We start from the raw sequence: 25,012 nt of genomic DNA, 5'->3' as shown, positions 1-25,012 counted from the left end.
TACATTTATTTTCATCATGCATAAAACCTTAAATCCAAAAATGTCTTGCTGATCCAGATGAGGATTGTTTGGCCGACTTGGAAGTGGGCTTCCCTGCTTGGTGGTAATTCAATTCTGACTCGATTTGAATGATGGCATGGCAAAAAAACAAAAAAAAAAAACAAAAAAAAACGTGTTCACAGACAATTCAAACAAAATCCACACAGAATTCTCTTAACCAAATTGAACATGTTGTTCAGGGCCCATGGGAGTATGGAGCCAAATTTTGATGATTCATGTTGGTTCAGAAATTTTCACACAACAATCTGCTCCTCACGAGCACAGTGTGAAAGCTTTATCCCTCGTTTTTCTTCCAAGGGATGTCCATGTATGGCTCACCATTATGTGTATAAATCTGCATAACCAATTTAATTTGTCAGGGACATCAATTCTAATCCTGTGGTTGTCTATTAGCCTAGCAAGCATTGTCTCCGCCTCGCAGCCGTTCCCATTATGAGGGAGTCTCGTCTCATTCCAATCCCCAAAACCCAAACTGTGTTTTTTACTATGTTACTAACCAGGCTCAAAGAGAGACTATTGTGCAGAGGATTCCCCAAGTAAACATTCAATTTCCATGCTTTTGTGCTTTCTATAGTTTGAAAAGGGATACTCTGTGATGTCAGATTCTTGTGAAAAAAGTTCTTGCGCTTCCTGTTTTTGACACCAGTTGTTAAAAATAGATATATACAATTCTTATTAAGAACCAAGGTAACAGGTGTCAAGAAGATGGTAGTGGTGAGAGGGTTTGCCTGACAGTGGCAAGGTTCTGGGTTCAAATTTAGTCTCAGGCCTGCCTTAGTCGAATTTGCACGTTCACATTTTTTTCCGCGGGTACTGCCAACTAGTCCAGCGTGTACCCTGTCTCTCACCCGCATTAATTTGGAATAGGCTCCAGCTCTCCCGTGAGCCTACTGAGGACAAGCTGTAAGTGGCAAGGACATTTAAAAAGTAAGAATAGAATCGAGAATAGAGTGGAGGAGAGCAGTGATTCACAACCCTAATAGCAAGTACTACCTCATTACCAAGACATTTTCTTTTGAGGTAAGAGTAGCAGCATCATCAAATTTCCCCAAAATTTTCCTTTGTCAAAATGTTAAGTCTGCTTGGTATGCTGAAGTCAACCTGAGTACACAACACAAAAATAATTCTAAAAATTGGATGATGGCTTTCGGAGAAGTTGAGTCTGTTTTTTCTTCGTAAGGGAACTTTCTTATTGTATGTAATATTGGCTATAGAAAAATATGGTTTCCCTCCCCCAAAAATGTAAGATTAGAGTAAATTTTCCAACTTGATGATTGCTGAAAATATCACTATTTACTTTCGTCTGCTACTCGGCGTACATCTTCTCTGATTGGCCGGCAAGTTTCAGTTAAAAATTTCCATCAATAGCTTGTATGGGCTAGAGTCCTATACATTAAACCAACACGTCTCACTTGCCCTGAAATCTGAATTTACATAGCTCAAATAGAAACTTTTTTTTTTTTTTTTTTTTTTGAGAGTGGAGCAGTTTAAGCAGTTAGTAATCAATAGTTTTTTGTCTTATTTGTTCTGGGTGATTTTTGAGACATTTGAAGTGGTCACTCCACAAAGGTGGCAGCCACTTGTCACTTTGCTAAACCTTTGTTTGAATTGTTCTTTGAGTTGTTTTATGGATATTGTTTCCTCTCTCTTTGTTCTTTTTGTCTTTGCTTCAAAGTCTGTGAGAGCTTGCAAAGATGGTAAAGCCAGACATCCATACTCTGGCCCATCACCTGAAGCAGGAGCGGCTTTACGTGGCATCGGAGAAGCAGCTGATCCAGAGACTTAACAGCGATGTCCTGAAGACAGCCGAGAGGCTATACCGGGCCGCCTGGATTGCCAAGCAACAGCGGATCAATCTCGATAGGCTCATTCTCACCAGGTCAGGAGACCCTTTTATAATCTTGTTACTTGTATGTAGTAACTCATATTCGACTTATTCTGGGAATGAGACGAGAAGATGGATAATAACATGAAGTCTGCTGTCTTTTTCTCACGTTCGTAGCGTGGAAGCCTCTCCGGCTGAATGCTGCCAACATGCCAAAATGCTTGAAGACACGCAGTTTGTCGATGGCTACAAGACTCTGGGCTTCCATGAGACCGTCTATGGTGAGTTCCTGGCCCGGTTGCAGGAGAACCCAAGGCTGGTGGCATCCTGCCTCGTGGCAGGGGAAAGGCTGAACCAGGAGCACACTCAGGGGGTCATCCACACTGTCTTCACCTCACTTTATGGCAACTGCATCATGCAGGAGGACGAGAGCTACTTGTTACAGGTTTGGCCTGCTTGCCTAGTCGTTTAATGACCATTTTAGGCAAAACACAATGATAAAATGCAATTTTCTGCCGTCCCTCTTGACTACTCCTAGGTGTTGCGCTACCTAGTAGAGTTTGAGCTAAAAGAGAGCGACAACCCACGGCGGCTTCTGCGACGAGGCACATGTGCCTTCAGCATCCTTTTCAAGCTCTTCTCCGAGGGCCTGTACTCAGCCAAACTCTTCCTCACTGCCACCCTCCACGAACCCATCATGCAGTTGTTGGTGGAAGATGAGGACCACCTGGAGACAGACCCAGGCAAAGTGACTGAGCGCCTGACTCCAGTCCAGCAGGAGCGCTTTGGAGAGAAGGGCTCCGAGGGCTATAAGCAAAGAGTACAGGCAGCTGTTGAGACCAATGAAGCCAAGTTAGTTGCGCTGGTCAACAAGTTTATTGGTTATTTGAAGCAGAACACCTACTGCTTTCCCCATAGCCTGCGATGGATTGTGTCGCAGATGTACAAAACGTTGTCATGTGTGGAAGGTCTTGAGGTGGGAGAGGTGCGCACTATGTGTACCGACCTCCTGCTCACGTGCTTCATCTGTCCAGCAATCGTTAACCCGGAACAATATGGAATCATCTCAGACGCCCCCATTAATGAAGTGGCTCGCTTTAATTTAATGCAGGTGAAGAAATGCATTTTTATAGGTTCACATGCCCGTTTGATATGCAGTGCATACTGTATGTTACATGTTGTTATTATTTTTTTAAAAGGTTGGTCAGCTTTTGCAGCAGTTGGCAATGGCCGAAGACGATGCAGACCCTAGACGAAAAAGCTGCTTGTCCAAATTTGATAAAGTAAGAATCACACTTTTTTGGGGGGGAAACGGCAAAAGATTGTCTGATAATTATTCTTCATATTTCTGTGCATATTTTTTCAGAGTTGCGTCGCAGCTTTTCTGGATGTGGTGATCGGTGGAAGAGCAGTTGAAACCCCACCTATGTCCTCGATGAACCTTCTTGAAGGTCTTAGCAGGACCGCAGTCTATGTGACGCATCACCAGCTGATCGCATTGGTATTGGCATTTCTGCAGCTACTATAAAATCTCAAACTACCGTAATTTCTCAAGTATAATGTGCACCCCCAAAGTTGACCTAAAAAATTTGAAAAACCCTTCTACCAATGTACAACGCGCCCCACTAATTTGCTGCTATCCGTATGCTCAAAATATTAGGACTTTTGATTTCTATTTTGCTAGGTTTGTATTTTTAATGTTTTTACTCATATTGTTTTTCAAAAAGTCATCATTAATAATAATCTTTGTGCATGTACTGATGCAGCGGTAATTTATATCTCGGGATGGGCCACAGGACACACTTGTCCTGCTCCTTGCAATTTTCAGAACAGAATCCCTATACCAACTAAAATAAATGGTCAACGATGGCATGACATTTTATAAATACCGCTGATAACACGTTACAGTCTTAAATAAACGACAGTATTTAACACTTAAACATTTTTTGCATTAAATATTTGTCCATAAAATGTTTCTGCATAGTGCACTTTATCCTCCATCGTAACTATCTTTGGTGCATCACTATCAAACTCGTCATTATGACTTGGTCCAGTTCTGGTGCCTCCTGCATTCATGAACAGTGATCCCATCTTGCTCCCCACACCTTGTCATCTGTGCTATCCATGGCGTTTGTGAGGAAACATTTTTTGAATCCCAAGAGTATATAAATGTGTAACATAAGATATCAAATATCATATTGAAATGTATATGTATACTTTTTTAAACCACTATGTATTTGTATACGACTATAAAACGTGATTGTATTTTTCAAATTTTTCATCCATACCTAAATATAATGCGCGCTCTTGACTTTTTGAAAATATTTTTGGAAAGAATAGTGCATTATTTTTGAGAAATTACAGTATATGGTTAAAATTACAAGGGGTCCTTGGTTTCTGCAAAAATTCTGTTCCTACAAAAGCGACACTATCCGAATTTGAACCCAGTTGGGAATGCGTTATAATTGTATAAATGCAACCACTAGACTCTTGAGCGGTTAAAACTAGTTCTGTGGAAACTCAAACTACATCTTATGCGGCTGTTGATTCCCATCTCGCCAATCCATTTTATCTGTCGGGCTGATGTGCCAATTTGGCAATTACCATGATTCACTTTTCTTCTCGGTTCGCTTTAGTACAGGTGAAGAGAAATATTTATCATTTAAATACACCCAAATTCTTTTTGTCTTTGCATTTGTCTTTGTAGAAGAGCTTCTTCTCTTTTTTTTTCCTCATAAGACTTAAAAAACCCCCACCTATATTCCTTGTGGCTCTGTTGCCTAATCCTACTATAGCCAAAGACAGACTTAGATGTAAGATAACAAGCGCATACCGTATTTTCCACACTAAAAGGCGCACCTAAAAAAAAAAAAAAAAATTTCTCAAAAGCCGACGGTGCGCCATATAATCCGGTGCGCCTTATATATGGATCAATATTGAACCTTTAGTGCAGCTCCATCTAATGGATGCATAACGTAACCCCAGTCTTTACTGTAGCATCTGTTCTATGTGCCTTATAAGGCGGTGTGCCTTATAATGCAGTGCGGCTTATATATGAAAACAGTTTTGAAATAGGCCATTCATTGAAGGTGCCCCTTATAATGGGGTGCGCTTTATCGTGCAGAAAATACGGTAATTATAATTCTATAAGACTTTGGCAGGTGTTGCTTAAAATGTTTCAGAATGGTATCTCCGTAAGATATCCAGAGTTCTCCAAATGGCCTTTTGTCATTTAGCATGTTGTATGTCTTTATGGCGGCTTCTCAGAGTTTCTAAATGTGTGTGTTTGTCCTGTGTTCAGAGGGTGAAGTTCTAACTAGGAATGTATTTGTCTTCACGCATAGGTGGACTTTGTGCGTAGTGTAATGGCTGGAGACCACCTACGCGAGGAGGAGCACATAGCCCTGGAAACACTGTTGGCCAACGTGCCCCAGTCACAAACGGGGAAGAGCAACAGTTTGGAACTCACTCCTTCCAACACCCCCCAGCTCTCACCTTCTAGCACTCCTGCTAATAAGAAGAACAGACTCCCCATAGGTACTGGCCTCCTCCGCCTGATCCTCTTCCTTTTCCAATTTATTAGAATGCTGGATATGATGCAGGCACTTGTCAATTCTTGACGTGCAGATGTGTGGTCTGTTTTGCACAAACATGTTGAAATGAGATTGAGAGGAACGATTAGAATACTGTTTGTAAAACAGAGCAAAATAAACAAGCTGGGCAGTGATGGCTAGTTTGAGGCCTGTGTTTTTTATCAGGAGTTAATGAGCTCCTCCTCAGCTTGTTATAAAGATAATTAGCTTGGTCTGGATTGGGGTTCAATTACAGAAATGACAACCAATTAAATGACTAAATATAAATGAACTCAACTTTAATTGGAATGGGTGGAGAAGATGCCTCGACTACCTTCATTAGTATTTTCAAGACAAATGATTAGAACCCCAACTCGCAACGCCTTCTTAATTAGAAATGGACCACTTGCTTATGAAATATGATTGCAATACACAAAGACTTCTGGATTGAAGTGTGTGCGAAGTGTTGTGTGTCCCACTTCCTGCTTTTCCCTTTTCCCCCCCTCTTGTGCTGCCAATGAATGACCAGGACAACACTTAGCCGCCATAACATCCTGGGACCCTACAGCCTCCTCCCTGTCTGCTCATATTCCATTAGTAGCTCCTTTCGGTGGGTAACCGCTCAGTTGCGTCGGAGCTAGACGTTATCCGTCTTGTGCTTTTATGTTGTTGCAGCATCACTGCATGCACCAAAGGAGCTCAAGCACCAAAACTGACACTTGGCACTCCTTTTGTACATATGCCTTCACCGTGCTTTCTTCACATTGCACTGCAATTTGCTCCATTCATCAGGTCAAGACCTTTAAATTCTTTCAACCTGATTAACATAACGATTCATAACCAGATTTTTCTTTTCAATACCGAAGATAAAAATACATTTGGTGGCTAACCCTAACCCGGGGCTCAGCAACCTTTTTGAGACTGAGGGCTACTTCGTGAGCACCGATCGTATGAGCTACGTGACCTGTTTGTGGCAAATTTCAGACTCGGTTCATTACACGTACATAAAATATTTTTGTTTTAATTTATTGTAATAAATGACATTACAGGTATTTTAAAATTGTAATTCACGTAGTAAGCAAGTCAGATTCAGAATTTAATTCAGTTATTGGACTTCTCAAAGTGAACTGATAATGCGGAATTTTTACGTAACGGAATTCCCGGCCTACAGAGCGGACTTGGTTATAAGCCACACCCAGTACATTTGTAAATGAAATGCCATTTGATACATCCATACGCCACAGCTGTATAAAAGACGCAAGTTGCGGTTTATAGGGCGGAAATTACGGTATGTTTATATATGTTTGTTTCCAGCTGTAAAAACTTTCTTGCCAAAGGATGACTGTACAGCAGAGCCTTTGAGGTCAAAGCCAACCTCTTTGGAGGGTGGTAGACCTCAGATTTCTGTGAATGTAGAACACGCTTTCCCCATAGGAAATAATGGGGATTAAATTAATCCATTAGTGTCAAACCGTTTCCGTAATGAAACGTAATTTACATTACAGGGCAGGGAAATTTTCCATTTCTAAATTGTTTAACAGTCACTTGTGTGTTCACAAAATGAAATGTAGCCCACTTTCTGGTGTCGATTCAGCATATTTACCTTTATCTTTGACGTCGACTTATTGTCACTTATGCTTTTATACTGAGCTGCACTACAAAAATGCTAATCTTACCTCGTGAATGTATTTTACGTTTAGACAGTTTTGACATTTTTCAGCATTTTCTGGAAGACTTTTTTTTCCCCAAGGTCCAAGATGTTTACAATGGCAGATTTTTAATTTTGCACTTCAAACTCAATATCTCGAAAGCCTAAAATCAATTTTAAAAATCTGCCAATTGAAATGGTATGAATTGAATTTATGAATTTATTTCTTTTTTAAAAAAAGTTGGGTTTTTTTGGTTTGAAAATATCTGAAAAAGTCTAAACAGTTTTGAATTAGTACAGAAATAAGATAAATTCACTAGGTAAGATTTTAAATTTTGCAGTGGATTACGCTTTTCCCCTTCGCCACTACAAAAAAAATGGAAACAAGCCGAAAAGAGAGAGCATTGCACAATTTTGGTGTTGTTTGTGGATGTTTGTTTCATTAAGTCTGGTCACATTTGCCAAAATCTCACAAAATAAGATGAGAATCTCAGGTGACATCATGCATGAAAGCGATTTAACCAACCTTACGGGCCGTTTTCTCCAGAACATTTTGGGGGATTTACATACAGTCTTATTGATTTTCACAGAATCTCACTTTTTAGATACCTTGACACCGCAGAAAACTGCTCGTTAATATCCCGAAAGCACGTATGGCAGACACTTCAACCAATGTGTCTGTTAATGTCACTTGATCACAGAATTTAAATGATCCGCGTTCTACTTGCCAAATATATTCTGTCTATTCTTGCTCATCATGGACTCTAAATTGTCGAGCATCATTCAGTTGTTCCGATGTAAATGTTATAATTCAAACATCATAAAAAATTGTTCGATCAAGCAGCTTGGGTAATCGGCATCCCTTTTGTGGAGCTTGGATGAGTCGACCAGGACAGAATTTCTAGAGTGGGGGCAGAGATAGACCAAGGCAAAGACATGTCTTATGGTTTGTTGATCAACTTGCATAGAGATTGAGTCATTGCGTTCTGAAATAGAGACAGAGAGACTATAGAATCAGTGTAGGAGTAGCATCCACAAAAACCATCAAGCTATATTCCTCCATCCCAATTTTTTTTCATTAGATATAGCTTTGCTATTTGTTTGAGGTGCCTGTGCTGATCTCATTGTCATGCCTGCGAACTTTTGTTTTATTCCTTGAGAAAGGTCCATGCATGTTAGAATACTCAGCCCTCAATTGATCAGATTCTGTTTAAATGTTTGGACACTATTTCACTATTTTCATGTTAAGAAAAAACAAGTTAGTCATGAATCGCCGCAGTGAGACTTTCAACAAATCTTAATTTGCTTTGCTACAGCTTTCACAAATGACAAAATTTTCTTCTAAGATTCACTTAATTCAGCAAATATATTTCACGTTAAATATGAATGACTTAAATGGTTATCGGCTGCTGATGATCTTGACATTTTCCTCCCTAACCACCAAGCAGCAGCTGCTCGGAGCCGCAGCCGTACCAACATAGCCCAGGAGGGGGAGGCAGAGAATAGCGCCCAGGACTCGCTGCAGGAGCTGATGCCAGAAGAGGTGCTGGTGATCTCGTTAGGAAATGGTCCTCAGACCATCCCTGGAATGATGTCAGAGAATGAGGTAATGTGACTTCAATGAATGCATTTACTGCCGTAGTGCTAATGATGTTATAAATAAAATGACGTATTTTTTCCCCTCACTGAGTGGTAGTGTGCTTACCTTGTCATGCATTTTATGATTTTAATGGGCCTCGTCATTTATATTGTCTCACGGAGACCATTATTTGTAATCAATACTCTCCACTGTAGGTTTTGAACTCGCAGATGGCCGACGCCGCCCAAGGTGACGGCCACGCGGACGACACGAAGCTGCATGGGAAACCGGACAAAACGCTGCGCTTCTCACTCTGTAGTGACAACTTGGAAGGCATTTCTGAGGGTTAGTTTTCAGTCTTAAGTCAAATAAAGGAAGTAGAAGGGAACGCAGGGAGGTCGGATATCTTCCAGTATTTATTGGCCTATGTACAAAAATGTTTTTACTTCGACCCACACTAAATCATGTGTAGATCATGTAACGTAAAGTCTCACAATGTCTAATTTCTAAGTGTTGAAAATTGACAGAGAAACATTAAAATGTTCTTTTCACATGGGTCTACCTCGAAATATCCGAGGCCCATTCCTCCACCAAGTTACTTTTCATGTGCTTGTCGATTTTAGGTCAGCTTTAAACATCCTCTTTGGTGAAACTATGATGTATTATTGTTGTTTGGTGTGTAGAATCAAAGAATTCCCCAAATTGAACGTCAAATTCTTCTTTGAAAATATGTTCCTCAGGTCCGTCGAATCGTTCTAATTCAGTATCGTCTCTTGACCTGGAGGGCGAGTCCGTTTCCGAGCTGGGAGCAGGACCTTCGGGGAGCAACGGAGTGGAGGCTCTCCAGCTTTTGGAGCACGAACAAGGTGCGTGCTTTGTCAAGAAAAATAAATAAAAACATTTTATCAGAATGTTGTATTGGCAACTGGTTTTAACTTATTTTCTCTTACTTGTTTTCTACTTGGGGATGATGAATTTGAAAACATTTTACATTCAAGAGTCTCAGCATCTGACTATTATTTAAACATGTTTTTTGCTGTCAAATAAGGCAAAGAAAATGCAATGTGTGCAGGAATATTACGTTGTCCAAATGAAAGCTATGTTTATGTATTGCATGTGTGCACTCTAAATAATAGTATATATTGTGTTTCATTCAGCCACCACTCAGGACAACTTGGATGACAAACTGCGCAAGTTCGAGATCCGAGATATGATGGGCTTGACAGAGGATCGGGACATCTCGGAGACGGTCAGTGAGACCTGGAGCACCGACGTGCTCGGCAGTGACTTTGACCCCAACGTGGATGAAGATAGGTTGCAGGAGATTGCAGGTGCGGCCTGGCTTTATTTAAGAATAATTTCGCTCCACTTTATATGTAGTACATTAATCTGATTCTCAGGAGGTGAACGTTTTGTCTCAGTTGGACAACGAGCTTAAGAAAAATGTCATCACTTTGTGGCACTTTGGTGAAATAACACCATGAGGCAATTGTTGAACAAGGGTGGGCTTTTCCAGTACAATGGTACCTCTACTTACAAAATTAATTCGTTCTGGAATTCATTACATAACCTACATTTTCGTAAGTAGAAACACATTTTACACGTAAATAGCCTAATCAGTTCCAAGCCCTACGATGCCCGGCAAAATCACATTTTCCATCTTATTTCAGTGTGCGGTTTTATTTTGGTCCAATTCAAAAGAAGCCAATGAATCAGAGGTTACGTTTTTGGTCCAGTTCAGTATATTCCTTCCAATTATTTCATGAACCTCAGCTTGGAGTATGGATTTAAACTTCCATCTTTCCCTGGCTCAGTGCTTCTGTTGGTAAGCTCTCGCTCTCTCTGTCTGTCCTCTCTATTTTACTCTGTCTCTCCTGTCTCACTCTCTGTCTGTCTCGCTCACTCTCTGTCTTTCCCTCCATCTTCCTCTCTGACATTCATTTGGTCCCTGCAGTCTGATTGACCTTGGTTCCTTCTCATTTGCATGCGCCATTTTTCATTCTTCGGAATATGGCGTTGGGGGACTTTTCCGTCATTAAGTGAATTTACAGCGATTTCCTTATGTGTTTTCTCCAAGGGATCGGGTTATGAGATGCACATTAAATATCCATTAATACCTCATTATCCCACTGATAAGATTACCATGATAATGAGGCAGAAATTCTAATTGTTTCGCTTCTTGTTGTGCCACTCATTTAATCATCTACCTGAAAGACAAGCACTCTTGAACATTGTAAACACGGACAACAGGCTAGAACTGTCCTACGCAGAACACGCTGGCATGTGTGCCTGCTCACGGCGCATGTGTGTCACGAGGCGGACCGCCCGAGCGCGCGGCTTTCGCTTGGCGTCTTGCGCCGTGAGCGCCGACTCCTACACATCTGCTCGTTATTTGCCACGCCTCTGCATTCTTCTGCCTTGTTATCTTGTGTTCTCCCGAATGGAGGTGGACAGTGCGTGTGTGTGTGTGTGTGTGTGTGTGTGTGCAGGAGGCACTAATTTGTTTATGAGGAATGTGAGTGTAATCAACAGCTCAAAGTCGAGGCCCGGAAGGCCGGGCCAGGTGAGATGTTACCAATTACCTCTATCCTTTGGTGCAAGCTGTGTAATCCTGCTGGTGTCTCAAGCGTCAAATGTTCAGTTTTTGAGCTCTAATCTTCTCCATCTGTGTGTGCACAACAGATCATATTGCCTTTTTCTCAGTGGTTTGTTTCTTGACAGTCTCCCTCCATTTATTGCAGAACTTTTCAACTTTCAGCCCATCTTTTTTCACATTTCATTGATATTGTTGTAGTTCTAACACTAATTGATGATTAGAAATATTTAATGTAGTAATGTGTTCCACCGGTCGTAATATTGAACTGATTTTCCACGCTTAGAATAAATAAAAATGAGGACCATTGGAAACCTCAACAAAAACTCCAGGATGGAAAAAAAAATTGCTTTGACAATGAAGGTGACTTTCAGGACAGGTGGAGGTTCCATCTTTTTCCTCCTCTTTGTTCTCAGGGGCAGCTGCGGAGAACATGCTCGGCAGCCTGCTGTGCCTCCCGGGATCAGGCTCAGTGCTGCTGGACCCCTACGGCTCCACAATCTCAGAGACCACAAGCGAGGCGTGGAGCGTGGAGGTCCTGCCAAGTGATTCAGGTGGGGTCATCCTGCTGTCACACCCCCTGACCGTTTGTTGTCTTTGGTCCTTGTTATGATGCCTGCACTTCGCTCCCACAACGGTCATGAATATGTGTTCCCATGCATGCGTTTGTATGCATATTCATGTTTTTACTGCCTTGTAAGTGGGGGTTGGAACACCAGGTGTGGTTGCACTGTGTTCCACACCCAGAATGTGTGTACACATCTGTCATCGTATTTGTATGCACTTGCCTGTCGTTCAGGGCAGAGCCTTGCGTGCCAGTAAAAGGCAGCTCGGGGTTTCCTTAGAGGGACCACCAGGTGTGTTTGCACCTGTGGTACAATGGCGGGGAGGGAAGCGCAAGGACAGCAGCTGGTATCAGTCACTTTACATGGCATCAATTCTCGACTCATTTTATTGTGTCGTGTGGCTGATCATATTTGGTTATCAGTTTGTCCAGTTGTGAGTCCACCGTACACATCCTCGTCGTTTGCCAAACCTGCATAATTTAATGATAACTACTGTAGGAATTCTCGGCAAATAACGATCAATTTTGATTGATATGGTCCAATCAAGGTGTTTGTATCTAGTTTAATGTAGTACATATAAATAAAACACTGTGTCCTTGTTTTACATGTAATTAAATATTTATATCATCCATCCATCTATGCATTTTCTGAGCCGCTTATCTTCAGGAGGGTCGCAGGAGTACAGTACCCATACTGTATTTCTGACCGCTTCGTGGTCAGTGATATTAATACTACTGTATAGCGAATCATTTTCATTTTGCATGAACTTAGATTCCAATGTTTCTATGAAGGAAATATGAACTCTGTAGCATTTTGTTTTTAGTTTGTTCTTTTGAAGTTAGTGACCCTTATTTACAGCTTTGTATCTTCAGGACACAGTGCCTTATTTTAATTATAATTGTACACCTTTTAATATACGCTTCAAATGACATCCATGCGTTTGTTGATTGCTTTTTATTCTGTTTTGGGTTCCTGTTTTGCTCAGTAATATCCCAAGCAGAAGCTTCACCCCCCTTCCAAATTCCGTGCTTGTTTCATGGTTGGAAAGCTGAAAACTACACTCTGCAGACCACTTCACCAGCACATTATTACTAACGAGCATGCAAATGAGTACTGCTGTTCATATGGAACCTCTGGGTTCAACCCAACAGCTCCGTTGGGCAGCCAAAGAATTGGCCTCACTAGCTTTATGGGTTTGTTTGCCTCTCATCACTCGAGGTAATGCATCCTTTGATTCCGTGCATATGTGTGTACTTGGCAATAATAGTCAAGAGGCAAGGGCTGGAGTGACTGAATGACCACTGTTTGTTGCAACCACTGTAACTGGAGCAGGAGCTGTGCTGTATGATTGCACCATAGTTGAAATGTTTTATACTATTAAGAAGAGTAGGTTTAAGATATTGTCTTTTAGCCTGAGTTCTTTTGTGTTCATTTGCAGAAGCCCCAGATTCGAAACAGGAGGAGCGGCTACAGGAGCTGGAGAGCTGCTCAGGGGTTGGCAGCACCTCGGACGACACTGAAGTCCGTGAGGTCAGCTCGAGACCGAGCACTCCTGGCCTCAGCGTCGTCTCAGGTAAGAATCTAGGTGTCGTTCGTTTGCACTCACTCAATGACGGACAATAACAGTGCAAATTCACCCGAACTAATGCTGGACTCCACATGTCCATGTGATGGCCATTGTTGTTGTTGGCGAAAATGATTGTTGGACATTTGCTTAAAGGTCTAGTGTCATCCCTATAAACATTGTAAAATAGATATTGAAATGAAAAATACACATAAGATTATTCACTTGAATGTCTACATGAAAAAAAAAAATATGAGCGGAACGTTGCGGAAGTCTCATTCGACCTCCAAGTGGTCCCCACATTGGCTGCATTTATTGTCCGTGACGTCACCCTGGATATTTGCCGTTGAAAACACGCTGTGGCCCCTACTGTAGGACACGCCCCTTCAGACAAGGAAGCTCTTTTCAATGAAAACATCTGACAACCGAGTGAAGTGTACGGGGCAATATTACCCTATTGTTTCGAGCCATATTTAGATGACATGCGATCAAGGCCAAACCACCTCCCCGCCCTATGCACCTCCGCGCGCCGGTGATAAACGCCCACTTCCGCGGCGGACATGAGGCAGCCAACCCGGCTGACAAGGCCGCCGACAGGCTCGGCTCTGTTGACAAGTTTTTTTTTTTTTTTTTTAAAAGTAGCTGTATACACACCTACCTGTCATTTGGAACCCACAAAGCTCTCGTCCTTTGAAATTGTGCAAGCCATTTTTCATGATGAACCAGGTCTCTTGCAAACTTATGAAGGGTAAATCAATCCTCCCGAGTGTTCAAGCAATGTCCAGCAATGCAACGCGCCGGCATTTTGGCTAACACGAAGGAACAACGAGCTACCTTACTGGAGATAAAACTAATAGAAACAAACAAGTCCACTTGAGGGCAGTCCTGCCATGTACGTCACTTCCTGCTTTTTCTCAAAAACAAATCCCTCGAGAGGATTTTCATGGCAGGAGTTATAAAAAGCTGTATACGTCAAAATCATGTTTTGTGGTGGGGAAAAAAAATGCATGGGTCCTTGTCGGCTGCTTTTTTTTCAATATTAACATACTAAAAATCATGCATTTCATGACAGTGGCACTTTAATTAGCCAGCAAATGCTAGCTAACACGTACTCTCTTCCTACTGGATATTTCAGATGTAGTCTGGATGCGTATAATTCTTACCTCTCGAACCCAAGAGAGCTTACACCAATGATTTAAAGCTCCCACTGGCTTCCCATCAATGTGATTAAATCAGTCTAAGGAGAAATGAAAATATCTTCTTCTTATGACTCCTATCACGTCCCATTTGACGACTTTGTTGCTAATTAGTTGCTTTTGTCATGGGCATTTTTTTTTGTATGTTTTTGACCTGCAGGTATCAGTGCAACCTCAGAAGACATCCCCAACAAGATAGAGGATCTGCGCTCAGAGTGCAGCTCAGACTTTGGAGGGAAGGACTCTGTAACCAGTCCAGATGGGGAGGAGTCAGGCCATGGTAGGAAAGGGTCACATCACCCCTAACTTTGCTCAGTCTTTCGCCTCTAAAAACAGCCAGAACCAACAATCACTGTCACTTCCTGAGTGGCCGCCAATCTGAATCGCCGTTTCCTTAAATTGACACCCCAACGGTTCCACTTTCCCTGAGAGAGCCTCTATGGTGGATGTGCAATTGCTTATCGGTGGTGGCCTTGTGATGGCTATGAATGACCTCATATCCAATTGTGTTGTTACAGGAGCGCACCCACTGACTTCACCAGCCTCACAAACTGATTCCTTATTGGTCATGTTTGATCCCCTCTCCTGTGGTGAAGGTAAATTTCACTCCTACCGCAGCCGATAAAGGTTCAAAATTAGTATCATGTAAGATCAACCCTAATGTTCTGGGAAATCAGCACAGCTTGAAAAAAAATAACTCGAAAGTGAGATCCTTCCCCTACTTTTATTACCCATTGTTAGGTGGAGTAATGCATGTGCAGTTTCCCTCGTGTCACTTGTCCTTAGGGTGATTTGAGTAGTTTTCTCCAGCTTGTGTAGGCTTTGCATTGTACTGCAAATATTGTTTGGAGAGGAAATGTAGTGCTGCATGTCTGTGGCAAGGTGAAAGGAAGACAGGTGGACAGACCTCACCCAAAGCACTTTGGCACGGCCCCCTTTTCCCACTGTGCTTATTCGTGTGTGTGTGTGTGTTGGAACACGTGGCCTTCTCTCTTCAGCACTCATGAAAGGACACTTCAAAATTAGTCTATATATTGCCCATAATAACGTCTCCTCTCATGTGATTGAGTCCATTGAATTAGGTGTACCAAAGGAAGTGCTGACTTCACATTTTCTATGCTTTTTAATGTCCCAGGTTCCACCACTGGGACAATAGTGAGGCCCAAAGTGCACTATGCCAGGCCTGCTCACCCACCCCCGGATCCCCCCATCCCTGAAGCCAGCGCCTTGGGGCAGGATACGCGCTACCCTCCCAGCATTCCCCTCAGCCTGGCTCAGGCCGAGTATGAGCTCAACAAGCAGCGCCACTCCTTCCCTGATCGACTGGTCCGTAGTCGCAGCTCTGACGTCGTGTGCCCGGGCCGTCGACCCACGAGCGACCCTGGGCTGAATCGCCGTGTGGCGGTTGAGGAGCGTGACCCTGCCGGAGCCTTCGCTTTGGGGCCATCCTCGTCGCCCAGCAAGGACTCCTTGAAAGGAGAGGTAACTGTCAAGCCCTGTGATTTTCTAGGCAGCGGTGCATTGTGGGACAAGATCAGATTGATGTTGCCCTCTCAAAATCGGCAGATGGTGTTAACGGGGATGAGAATTTTCCGCAGAATTATGAGTTTTTTCATCTGAAAATATCATTCATTGTTGTGAAACGTGTTGGTTCGTTGAGAAAATATTTTGGGGGATGGGGGGCGGTACGGCTTGTCACGGGGTGAGACTGTGATCAGGACCGGCAGCCAGCATCCACCGCCAATCCTCGTGAAATTAGTCACAGCTGTGATAGCGGAAAACGACATTGCTACATGTTTACGGCATTGCTATCCGTTTGCGTTAAATTTGGTGTTTATAATGACAACATTCCGATTTCCGGCAGCATTTTGGCAATATTTCGTCGGTATTTTCACTCTGATGTTAACATTTCGAAAGTAGCGTATTTGATATAAATTTCACTCAGTCTACATTTTTTATGTCTGAAGTTTGGCAAAATTATTTTGGTTGTTTGGACTCATATTTCAAGTTTTTAAAATGTTATGATTGCCCTGTATTTACACTATTAGAAGCAACCAGAGGTCACCATTTAACAGTATGTTTTATAAACCCCCCCACCCCCCAAGGCAGACATTTTCAATGTCTTTCCAAATGGGTCATTCTCATCCCTGTGTTAAAGTTCTGCTTCTGTTTTTATAATGAGAAAATTGTTTATTTCCACAGTCAAGCCGTTATTTACGCCCATCCTTTGGCCAGTAATTGAAATGTTGGCCTGATTTATTGAATATGTGTAAAATTGTAAGTGACTTATAGTGTTTCGGCGGCTATGTGTCAAAATACTGTATATTTTATTTATGTATTTGGCGCGGTAGCTAGTTTTATTTTGTGATACTGTATACCTTTATTGTATACTGTCCAAACCACTAAATTCTAATAACGGGCAAATGTATGTGGTTTCCATGGATAGGCTGAGGACAGAAAAGACAGCGATGATGAGAAGTCCGACCGTAACAGGCCATGGTGGAAGAAGCGTTTCGTTTCGGCCATTCCAAAAGGTAAGGAAATGGGAAGTAAGAGTGGATCTTTTTTTGCAACGCACCTTCATTTCCTGTTTCATGTATCTCAAGTTTCTCAGAATCACAAGTGCCCGAAACTCTCACACATTAAAGAGCAGCACGAAAAGCCATTTATAACATGAGAAAGAATGATTACGTATGTTATGTATTGACAACGTTCCAGTTGGAAAATGATGTGATTTGTTTGTCAGAGTTACTTAACAGACACGCGCAGTCCCTTTTCATTCACGTCTCGCTAGCTGCAGATTTATAAAGAGCGTTGGAAGCTAATCACTCATCAGAGGAGGTTTCGCTGTGTAGATTGTATGGCCGCTAGCCCTCCCAGCTGCGCTGTCATCCAGCAGCTAATGGTCATTAGATGGACCTCTCTGTCATCACCGCTGATAGATGGCACATCTCTTGTAGCGGTTCTACTCTACCACCATATCTCATCCATCTATCTGGGGAATAATGAACTGCGCCCACACAGAGTGACTGCACATTATTCTTTGCGATAATTGTCTTTCTTAAGTAAACATGAAATTGATATTCACAAAATGGGCGACACATGGTAAAGTTGGGCGCCGCTGGAGCCTGAACCGCCAGTCTGCTGCCAACCTGTGCAGAGTGCAATGTGTTTGTCCTGCTGCTCTGCCTGGCAACACGCTCGCTTGTCCTGCAGAGCGGCGGGCTTTCTACGAAAGGCCAACCCTGTCTGTTGTGTCCCTCACAGTGCTTTATTGGACGGCCGAGAGTGACGTCCCAGGTAACGCTCTCGCCACTGAGCTAGCTTCGCCGCCAGGGCTGTGCGCCGTGCTCCTTAGTAGTCGCTGCCTTTTTAGAATTGTAGATGTCACATGGTGCCTTTTGAATGCCCGCAGTCCCCATCCGTGCATTTTGTTTCCTACATCATTTTGTATCTTTACTGTGTGGACAATACAGAATATCAGCATTTATATTACACTTTCACCCAGTCTTTCTCATGTATCTCACTCTTTGCCTCAATTGTTTTTTTTTTCTTCTGTTTTTTTACCATTTGTGTTAATAGGATAAGCCCCCATAGACATTTTGACTTCATAGACTTAATTATCCATAATGAGTTTCAGTGGACTTTAATGATATTCTGGTGGTCTATTCACAATTTTAATTATAATTCTTTTGCTTCTTTTGCTAGTTTAACTGGAATGAGATTTTTCATCAGTTGGCCTTTTGTGCATTTAATAGATGGTGAATAAGTTGCACACAGTCAGCCTGTCTTCCAGTTATATTGAAGTTTTTGTCACGACGTACTTATGTTCATATGCTCTCCGCAGCTCCTATAGCTGCATTTAGGAAACGAGACAAGCATGAGAAAGATGATATTGCACCGGAGCGAATCCCACAAGGTATGTTCATCACATTTCCAAGACGTTTAGGAAAGTTCATCTTTTTTTCTTTTGTGTGTTGATTGATTTTTGTTGTTTTTTTTTTTTTTTTTTTCAGATGACCCTTTGCCCAGACCAAGCTCCCAAGTCCAGGTAGCTGAAGACATCCTGGACAAGTACCGAAACATAAAAAGAACCAGCCCGAGTGATGGCGCCACAGCAGGAGCACCTTTTGAGGGCGCTGGAGGTCACGATTAGTTTATGGATTTACAGGATTTTTCAATCGTTTTCTACCACTGTCACAGTTGTGTCAAGTAACGTAATTCCCGGCCTACAGAGCACACCTGGTTACAAGCCTCACCTAATACATTTGTAAAGGAAATACTATTTGGTACATACATACGCCCCATAGCTCAGTCGTTAGGTTGGGGTTGTGAGTTCGTATCTCACTGGGGCCTCTACTCCCCAAGAGGGGTTGCGTCAGGAAGGGCATCCGGCGTAAAAACTGTGCTAAACAAATATGGGCGTTCATCTGAGATGACAAGATATTTACAAAGACAGTACAAAGAGTTTAACGCTAGTGCTAATACTAGCGCGGCGCTAGCGCTAAAAACTAAACGGTAAAACTCACTTTCTCGGCACATATATTCCACCGGTCTCATTCTTACCTTTTCCGCTTGAGTGCCCCCTTGCGGCTGTTAGAAAAAATGCACAAATTAGCCGCATCCCAGCATAAACCGCAGCGTTGAAAGCATGGGAAAAAAGTCGCGGCACGGTACTTGAGTGTAAACCCAATTACACAAGTTACACATTTTGATGATTTCATAGGGTAAGACGCGGTGCAATTTGATACATCTGCAAACCCGAAACTAAGCTTTATTGTCTTTGCTGCTCAATTGGAAGACTTTATTTAACCCACATATGATCTTTCTGTAAGTTAAAATACATAAACTTTGCAAAAGCATGTGTAATGGCTACACAACTAGCCTCATTTCTCAGTAGTGTTTACACAGGTGCTGTTTCAAGTGTTGTACTTCGGTACTCACCTTTTCCCCTGAATGACACCCTAGAAAGTTCCTATAAGTTTGTCCCATTCCATGTACTCATTATTTTGCCCAGTCAATCATTCAAAATACATTCTTAAAAGTGAGATTAAATGGGATCGACACAATTATAATGCTTTTATTGATCTGTAGACAGTGATCACACCACGATGAGGTCTACATTGTTGAGCCATATCACCATCTAGAAACGTACAGGATGTTTTGTTTATATTCTTAGGAATGTGTGAATTGTCTCCATGCCTTGTTTACAATCTAATGTCCTTTTATTTTCACAGATATGTGTATTGAGGAAAGTGTTCACGGCTCTCCAAGAGAAGATACTCTGCAGAACATTTCTACCGACGACCTCCCAGATTCAGCCAGCCAGACGGCCCAGCAGCATGGCTCAAAGTTTTCTTTCAGGTACGACACTCACAATTGAGCAGAACACCACCAAGCCCACTCTGCTTTTGTATAACGTACTTATCGACACTTTTTAAAATCGGTCTTAATCTGTGATTGTTATTGACTTCCAGTGATGCCAAGAAAAAGTTGCGGTTGGCTTTGTGCTCTGCAGACTCAGTGGCTCTGCCTATCCTGACGTCTGTAACCACTAGAAATGGTTTGCCTGACCACATGGACCCAGAAGGTAAAAATCACAGAAGAAATGCGACATCCTTGCGGTTACCATAGTTACTGGTCATGAAAATCTCCCTCAGAACATGTGCCTTAAGAATGATGCAGTGATATTGTTAGATGTAATTGAACGCTACGCAAAAGCAGTGTTCTGTTGTTACTTGCTCAAATTTGGAGAACACACTACAGTAGTTTCCAGAATGAAGTGACTGAAGTGGTTAACCGTAGAACCTCACGACTCCATCTTGGAGGCCGTCATTCACATTGTCACACAGAAGCGGCGGATTGGTCAGGTTTCAGACGTGGACGTGGCAGACCTTTGCTGCGTTTCTAACGCTTCTTGTCGCGTCACCTCTCCCTCCCAGACAATGAGATCGTGTGCTTCCTGAAGGTCCAGTTAGCAGAGGCCATTAACCTCCAGGACAAGAACCAGATGGCCCAGATCCAGGAGACTACACGTTGCGTCAGCCGTTTTGACCCTCGCACCTGCAGGAAGCTGCTTGCTGCCATCGCGGAGGATTACAGGTAACGAGCATCAAAGTTTGCGGTCATGTGGCTGCTCCTTTTTCCCCAAACCAATTCCTCTCTTTGTGCTTCCTGTAGAAAACGGGCTCCTTACATTGCCTATTTAACGAGGTGCCGCCAGGGCCTGCAGACCTCTCAGGCCCATCTGGATCGGCTCCTCCAGAGAGTTCTGAGGGACAAAGAGGTAGCCAACCGCTATTTCACCACAGTCTGTGTTCGCCTCCTTCTTGAGCATATGGAGTCCAGGATGCTCGACTTCATCAAGGGTACCTCAATGCTTTTCTTGAATAGTTCTTGACAATATTTTCTGGACTTTGCCATGCTTGACGAGATTCATAAAAACGTTGCAAGAGAATTTCAAGAAACTATTCACTTTTTTTTTTTTTTTTTTTTTTTTTTACCGTCTGCACGTCCCTCAGCATTCCAAGTGTGCACAGCAGCAGATGACAAGACTGCAGCGGTGGAGGATTTTCTGCGCTACTTGTACGGCGCCATGGCCCGTGATGCCATTTGGCAGTATGCGAGCGAGGACCAGCTGCAGGACGCCCAGATGGCCATCGAGCGCAGCGTTATGAACCGCATCTTCAAGCTGGCCTTTTACCCCAACCAGGATGGAGACATTCTCAGAGATCAGTTAGTAGTTGCACTTTCTCCACTGACATGATGCCTTGCACCATGATCACTTTGTTTCTGAGAATGCTGACAGAACAGCGTTTCTGCTAATGCCTTTTTTAAGTATTATTATTCTGCCACTTGACTGAACTGTGTAATAGTAACGGTTCAAAAACATATCACCCATTCAAAGGGATGAGATGTTAATTTAGTCAGCCCAAACACTTAGCATTCCCAAAAAAATAAAACAGAGCAAGAACACAGAGTATGGTACCACAGACCCCACAGGCTATACAGTTGCATGATTAAGTATGTGAACCCTTTGGAATTAGCTGGGTTTCTGCAGGTCATCAGATGCGACGTTAATGTCTGTGTCCAACCTCCCCCCTAACCCCAACAGTTTTTCTAAATATACGTAGGTTAGCTTGCAACAGTTACTGCAGTGGTCGCCTTTACAGTTGAAAAAATTACACTGGTGACTTTACCAAGCCATTAAGAATAAACCAAAATCAAAACTTTTTTTTTTCCCCCCTGCAAAAAGTTACTCTTTCATTTCTTTTAACATATTTTTAGTTTAATTTGCACCCCCCACCCCCTTGTTTGAAAACCACTATGTTAATGAAAGAAAGAAAAACCCACAATGGTCACAGAAATACCTTGAATATGGCAAGAGTAATACAAATTTAGTGGCAGTTAACCAATAGAAATCAGAAATTGGACTTAAGTCTGCCAGTGGAATGGGACAGGACAATGACCTAAAGGACAAGAAAAGTAATCATCAACTTAATACTCTGATCAGGAGCAACATTGCCTTTTTGGGTGTATATAAATACACGCAATATTACTGAAGTGAAACTGTTTTCTCAAGCCGAAAGCTCCAAAACTCTCCCTGACAGTTTTGCAGGTAAGATCGTCAACTACTTTTCGTTGGTTCAACTACTTGAAGCCGACGCTTCCCATACTTTTTCCCAGCCTTAGTTGTGAAATTTACTTTAAGTAGAAACACGTCAGTGTCTGTGTGCAATTGCTTTTCGATGCCAGAATCCAGGTAGTTCCAAAGGGTTCACGTGTTTTTCTAGATAGTGTATGTTTGATATTTTGTGGGATTGTTTTTTCCTGATGCATCAAGGACAGTAAGCGATTCGTTTCTTTGCATATTTCAACCTTAACATTCTTTCATTATTGTTTTTTTGAGGGGATGGGAATTTGGAGTTCAATTTAGAATTCTTTCAACATGGCAAGATTGGAAAAACAACAACGTTGTACTTTAAATATGGAATTCCCACCCACAGGCTTTTCCATGAACATATCCAGCGGTTGTCCAAAGTAGTGACTGCGAATCATAAAGCACTTCAAATCCCAGAGGTATGCAGGCTTCTTTTGACCACGTGTGTGTTTTTCTTGACAAGAAAGGGATGCTTATATATGTGTGCATGTTCGCCGCTTGAAGGTCTACTTGAAGGAAGCTCCCTGGCCGTCTGCACAGTCCGAGATCAAGACCATCAATGCCTACAAAACACCCAGAGATAAAGTCCAGTGTATACTGCGCATGTGTTCCACCATCATGAACCTCCTCAGCCTGGCTAATGAAGACTCTGTCCCTGGAGCGGATGACTTTGTACCCGTTCTCGTCTTTGTGCTCATCAGGGTGAGGCCTCGTGCTTTCCTCGTCCTCCTTTGTCCTTGCTTTTAATTTAACATACTAGTTAGCTGTGGTCTTGTCCTTCCAAAATATTTCTTCCTTATTTCCATACGCGCCTTTGTAACCTGAACAGTGGTAGCGTGAGATTTTTTTACATTTTTTATTTTGTATTTTCCTTCCACGGGCTAATGTCGTCCCATCTCCGCGTCTCCTCCCCTCCAGGCGAATCCGCCTTGCCTGCTGTCTACCGTTCAGTACATCAATAATTTCTACGCCAGCCGGCTGAGTGGGGAGGAGTGCTATTGGTGGATGCAGTTCACCGCGGCGGTGGAATTCATTAAGACCATCGACGATCGCAAGTGAAGCAGAACTGCCACCTGTATGGGCAGACTGCGGGGGAAGGAGGCGGGGGACTGGGAACCTTCCCAACCAACTGCTCCCTCTGCACAGCTTTGGGAAGCTGGCCCTCAGCCTGCTCGTCGCGTGTATAGCTTGTACATAGCCACAGACGCTCAAAGATGACAGAATATATATTACTGTTCATATGTGGACAAATCCAGGTTTTAGCCGTGGTGGGAAAACGGCCGCGGGGAAAATTTGCAACATGTTAACCTTGAACTTGTTTTGGGTGGTTTTTTTTCTTTTTACGCTTTCTCATGTTTCACTCTTTTGGGTGTGTATTAGGCTTTTTTTTTTTTTTATTCAAGCAAAAACACCAATATGGAATTCAATCAGCCTAAATGCGAAACCGATTTAAAGGGACCAGAATGAGTTGCTGTGATCATCTCCTTTTATTGCACCCCCCCGCGAGTGAAAGTAGTTTCAATTACTTTATATTAAATTGTTTATTAAAGGCACTGAAACGGGCGATGAGATTCAGCGACAGTGTAATAATTACCACTTTTTGCGGTTAGTGAGTCAGACTATATGGCAGCTTATCGACGGTCATGCTTGACCCAAATATGTGTCAGTCAGTTGATAATTTGACACAAGGGCCCACTTTTTTCCCCCCAATTCCTACGTTATGCTTTTAAAAAAATACATATCATGCCCTATTGTGAGGCAAGGAATGCTGCCGTGATGAACCGGCGAGAAAAAGTGAGGAAGTTGCCTGAGTGGGTGCTGAGGATATACAGCGTCGGCATTAAAGATGCTGGGTATTGAAAACAGTGCCTTTATGTGGGGTGCCCTGGACGGTTTCCTTGCGTGGATGACGTGCCCCCCCCCCACCCCCATACCAGCACTAGTGAGTGTGGAAACACACACACACACACGCGCAATTGTCACTTGGCCAACCGCATTCAACACATCTTTCACGTTACTGATTGCCAAGACTTCGCCACTTTAAAAGCACTTGAATTCGAACAAATGTTCCCCTTTGCTCGCCCGCCAGCAGTCTTATCTGCTTGTCTGCTGTCCGCTTGCCGCACCGGGGAATGACACGACCGCGCCGCTTCGGCAAGGGTCAACGCCATCTCTTAGAATCGCATTCGGTAGCACTTTTTCTTAATTTAAGTGAACAAAAGTTATGTTATTTTCGCGATCACCTGATTGGAACGCAGCTCTCTACCTCCTCATGCATTCAAGAAAAGGGACGGGTGGGCACGTGCGCACTTATTTATTTTCCCGGTTTGGCCCAGTTTGTGTCCGCTAACGTGCCATGCGTAATTTTAGTTTTGCACAGCCGCTACTTGACCGGTCGCCAATGAACTGACAGCACAATATACGTTAAATGAGGAGAGCAAATCGTCATCACTGTTCACTTGTTGGGTACTGCCTCTTAAGCGAATTCTGTGCACGGGTTCTCTGTCCAGTGGGCGCGTAACAGGGGCGGGAGTGTGATCGATTGACCCGCCGGCCCCTCTTGCATGAAATCACTTGAGCAGTCGCCGTAAGGAGTGACTAAATGCAATTGGCCAATCGGATGCGAAACACTTCAATGAGCCCGTGATGGTTTGCACAAAACGTACGAGCCACTTGGCCATTTTGAGACCTGACTGTTACTTTTAATGTGAACTTCCGAGCGGTTTCAGTCTACAGTGGCTCGTGAACC

General features: G+C 42.9%; 1 protein-coding gene across 3 annotated transcripts in view; it reads left to right on the top strand.

The window, feature by feature from the left end:
• Positions 1-23,827, top strand: part of gapvd1 (GTPase activating protein and VPS9 domains 1) — a 28,051-nt gene extending 4,224 nt beyond the window's left edge. Inside the window, exons 2-28 of one of the 3 annotated variants that reach the window (XM_061817633.1) lie at positions 1,736-1,939; positions 2,063-2,330; positions 2,424-2,996; positions 3,085-3,168; positions 3,252-3,386; positions 5,230-5,422; positions 5,987-6,067; positions 8,554-8,711; positions 8,900-9,029; positions 9,425-9,550; positions 9,842-10,015; positions 11,694-11,831; positions 13,282-13,416; positions 14,764-14,883; positions 15,122-15,199; positions 15,739-16,085; positions 17,050-17,137; positions 18,451-18,522; positions 18,620-18,748; positions 19,841-19,967; positions 20,081-20,193; positions 20,546-20,705; positions 20,784-20,971; positions 21,125-21,338; positions 22,610-22,682; positions 22,768-22,965; positions 23,182-23,827. In XM_061817633.1, coding sequence (XP_061673617.1) covers positions 1,755-1,939; positions 2,063-2,330; positions 2,424-2,996; positions 3,085-3,168; positions 3,252-3,386; positions 5,230-5,422; positions 5,987-6,067; positions 8,554-8,711; positions 8,900-9,029; positions 9,425-9,550; positions 9,842-10,015; positions 11,694-11,831; positions 13,282-13,416; positions 14,764-14,883; positions 15,122-15,199; positions 15,739-16,085; positions 17,050-17,137; positions 18,451-18,522; positions 18,620-18,748; positions 19,841-19,967; positions 20,081-20,193; positions 20,546-20,705; positions 20,784-20,971; positions 21,125-21,338; positions 22,610-22,682; positions 22,768-22,965; positions 23,182-23,322 — 4,428 coding nt within the window. In that variant the 5' untranslated portion in view covers positions 1,736-1,754 and the 3' untranslated portion in view covers positions 23,323-23,827. Of the gene's footprint in view, positions 1-1,735; positions 1,940-2,062; positions 2,331-2,423; positions 2,997-3,084; positions 3,169-3,251; positions 3,387-5,229; positions 5,423-5,986; positions 6,068-8,550; positions 8,712-8,899; positions 9,030-9,424; positions 9,551-9,841; positions 10,016-11,693; positions 11,832-13,281; positions 13,417-14,763; positions 14,884-15,121; positions 15,200-15,738; positions 16,086-17,049; positions 17,138-18,450; positions 18,523-18,619; positions 18,749-19,840; positions 19,968-20,080; positions 20,194-20,545; positions 20,706-20,783; positions 20,972-21,124; positions 21,339-22,609; positions 22,683-22,767; positions 22,966-23,181 lie in introns of all 3 variants that reach the window. The other 2 variants (XM_061817632.1, XM_061817631.1) reach the window with 2 other exon arrangements.
• Positions 23,828-25,012: the final 1,185 nt, after the last annotated feature.

This window comes from Syngnathoides biaculeatus, chromosome 4 (assembly GCF_019802595.1).
Source record: "Syngnathoides biaculeatus isolate LvHL_M chromosome 4, ASM1980259v1, whole genome shotgun sequence".
Lineage (NCBI taxonomy): Eukaryota > Metazoa > Chordata > Actinopteri > Syngnathiformes > Syngnathidae > Syngnathoides > Syngnathoides biaculeatus.
Note: the sequence above shows the minus strand (reverse complement) of the source record. Positions and strands in the feature narration are given on the sequence as shown.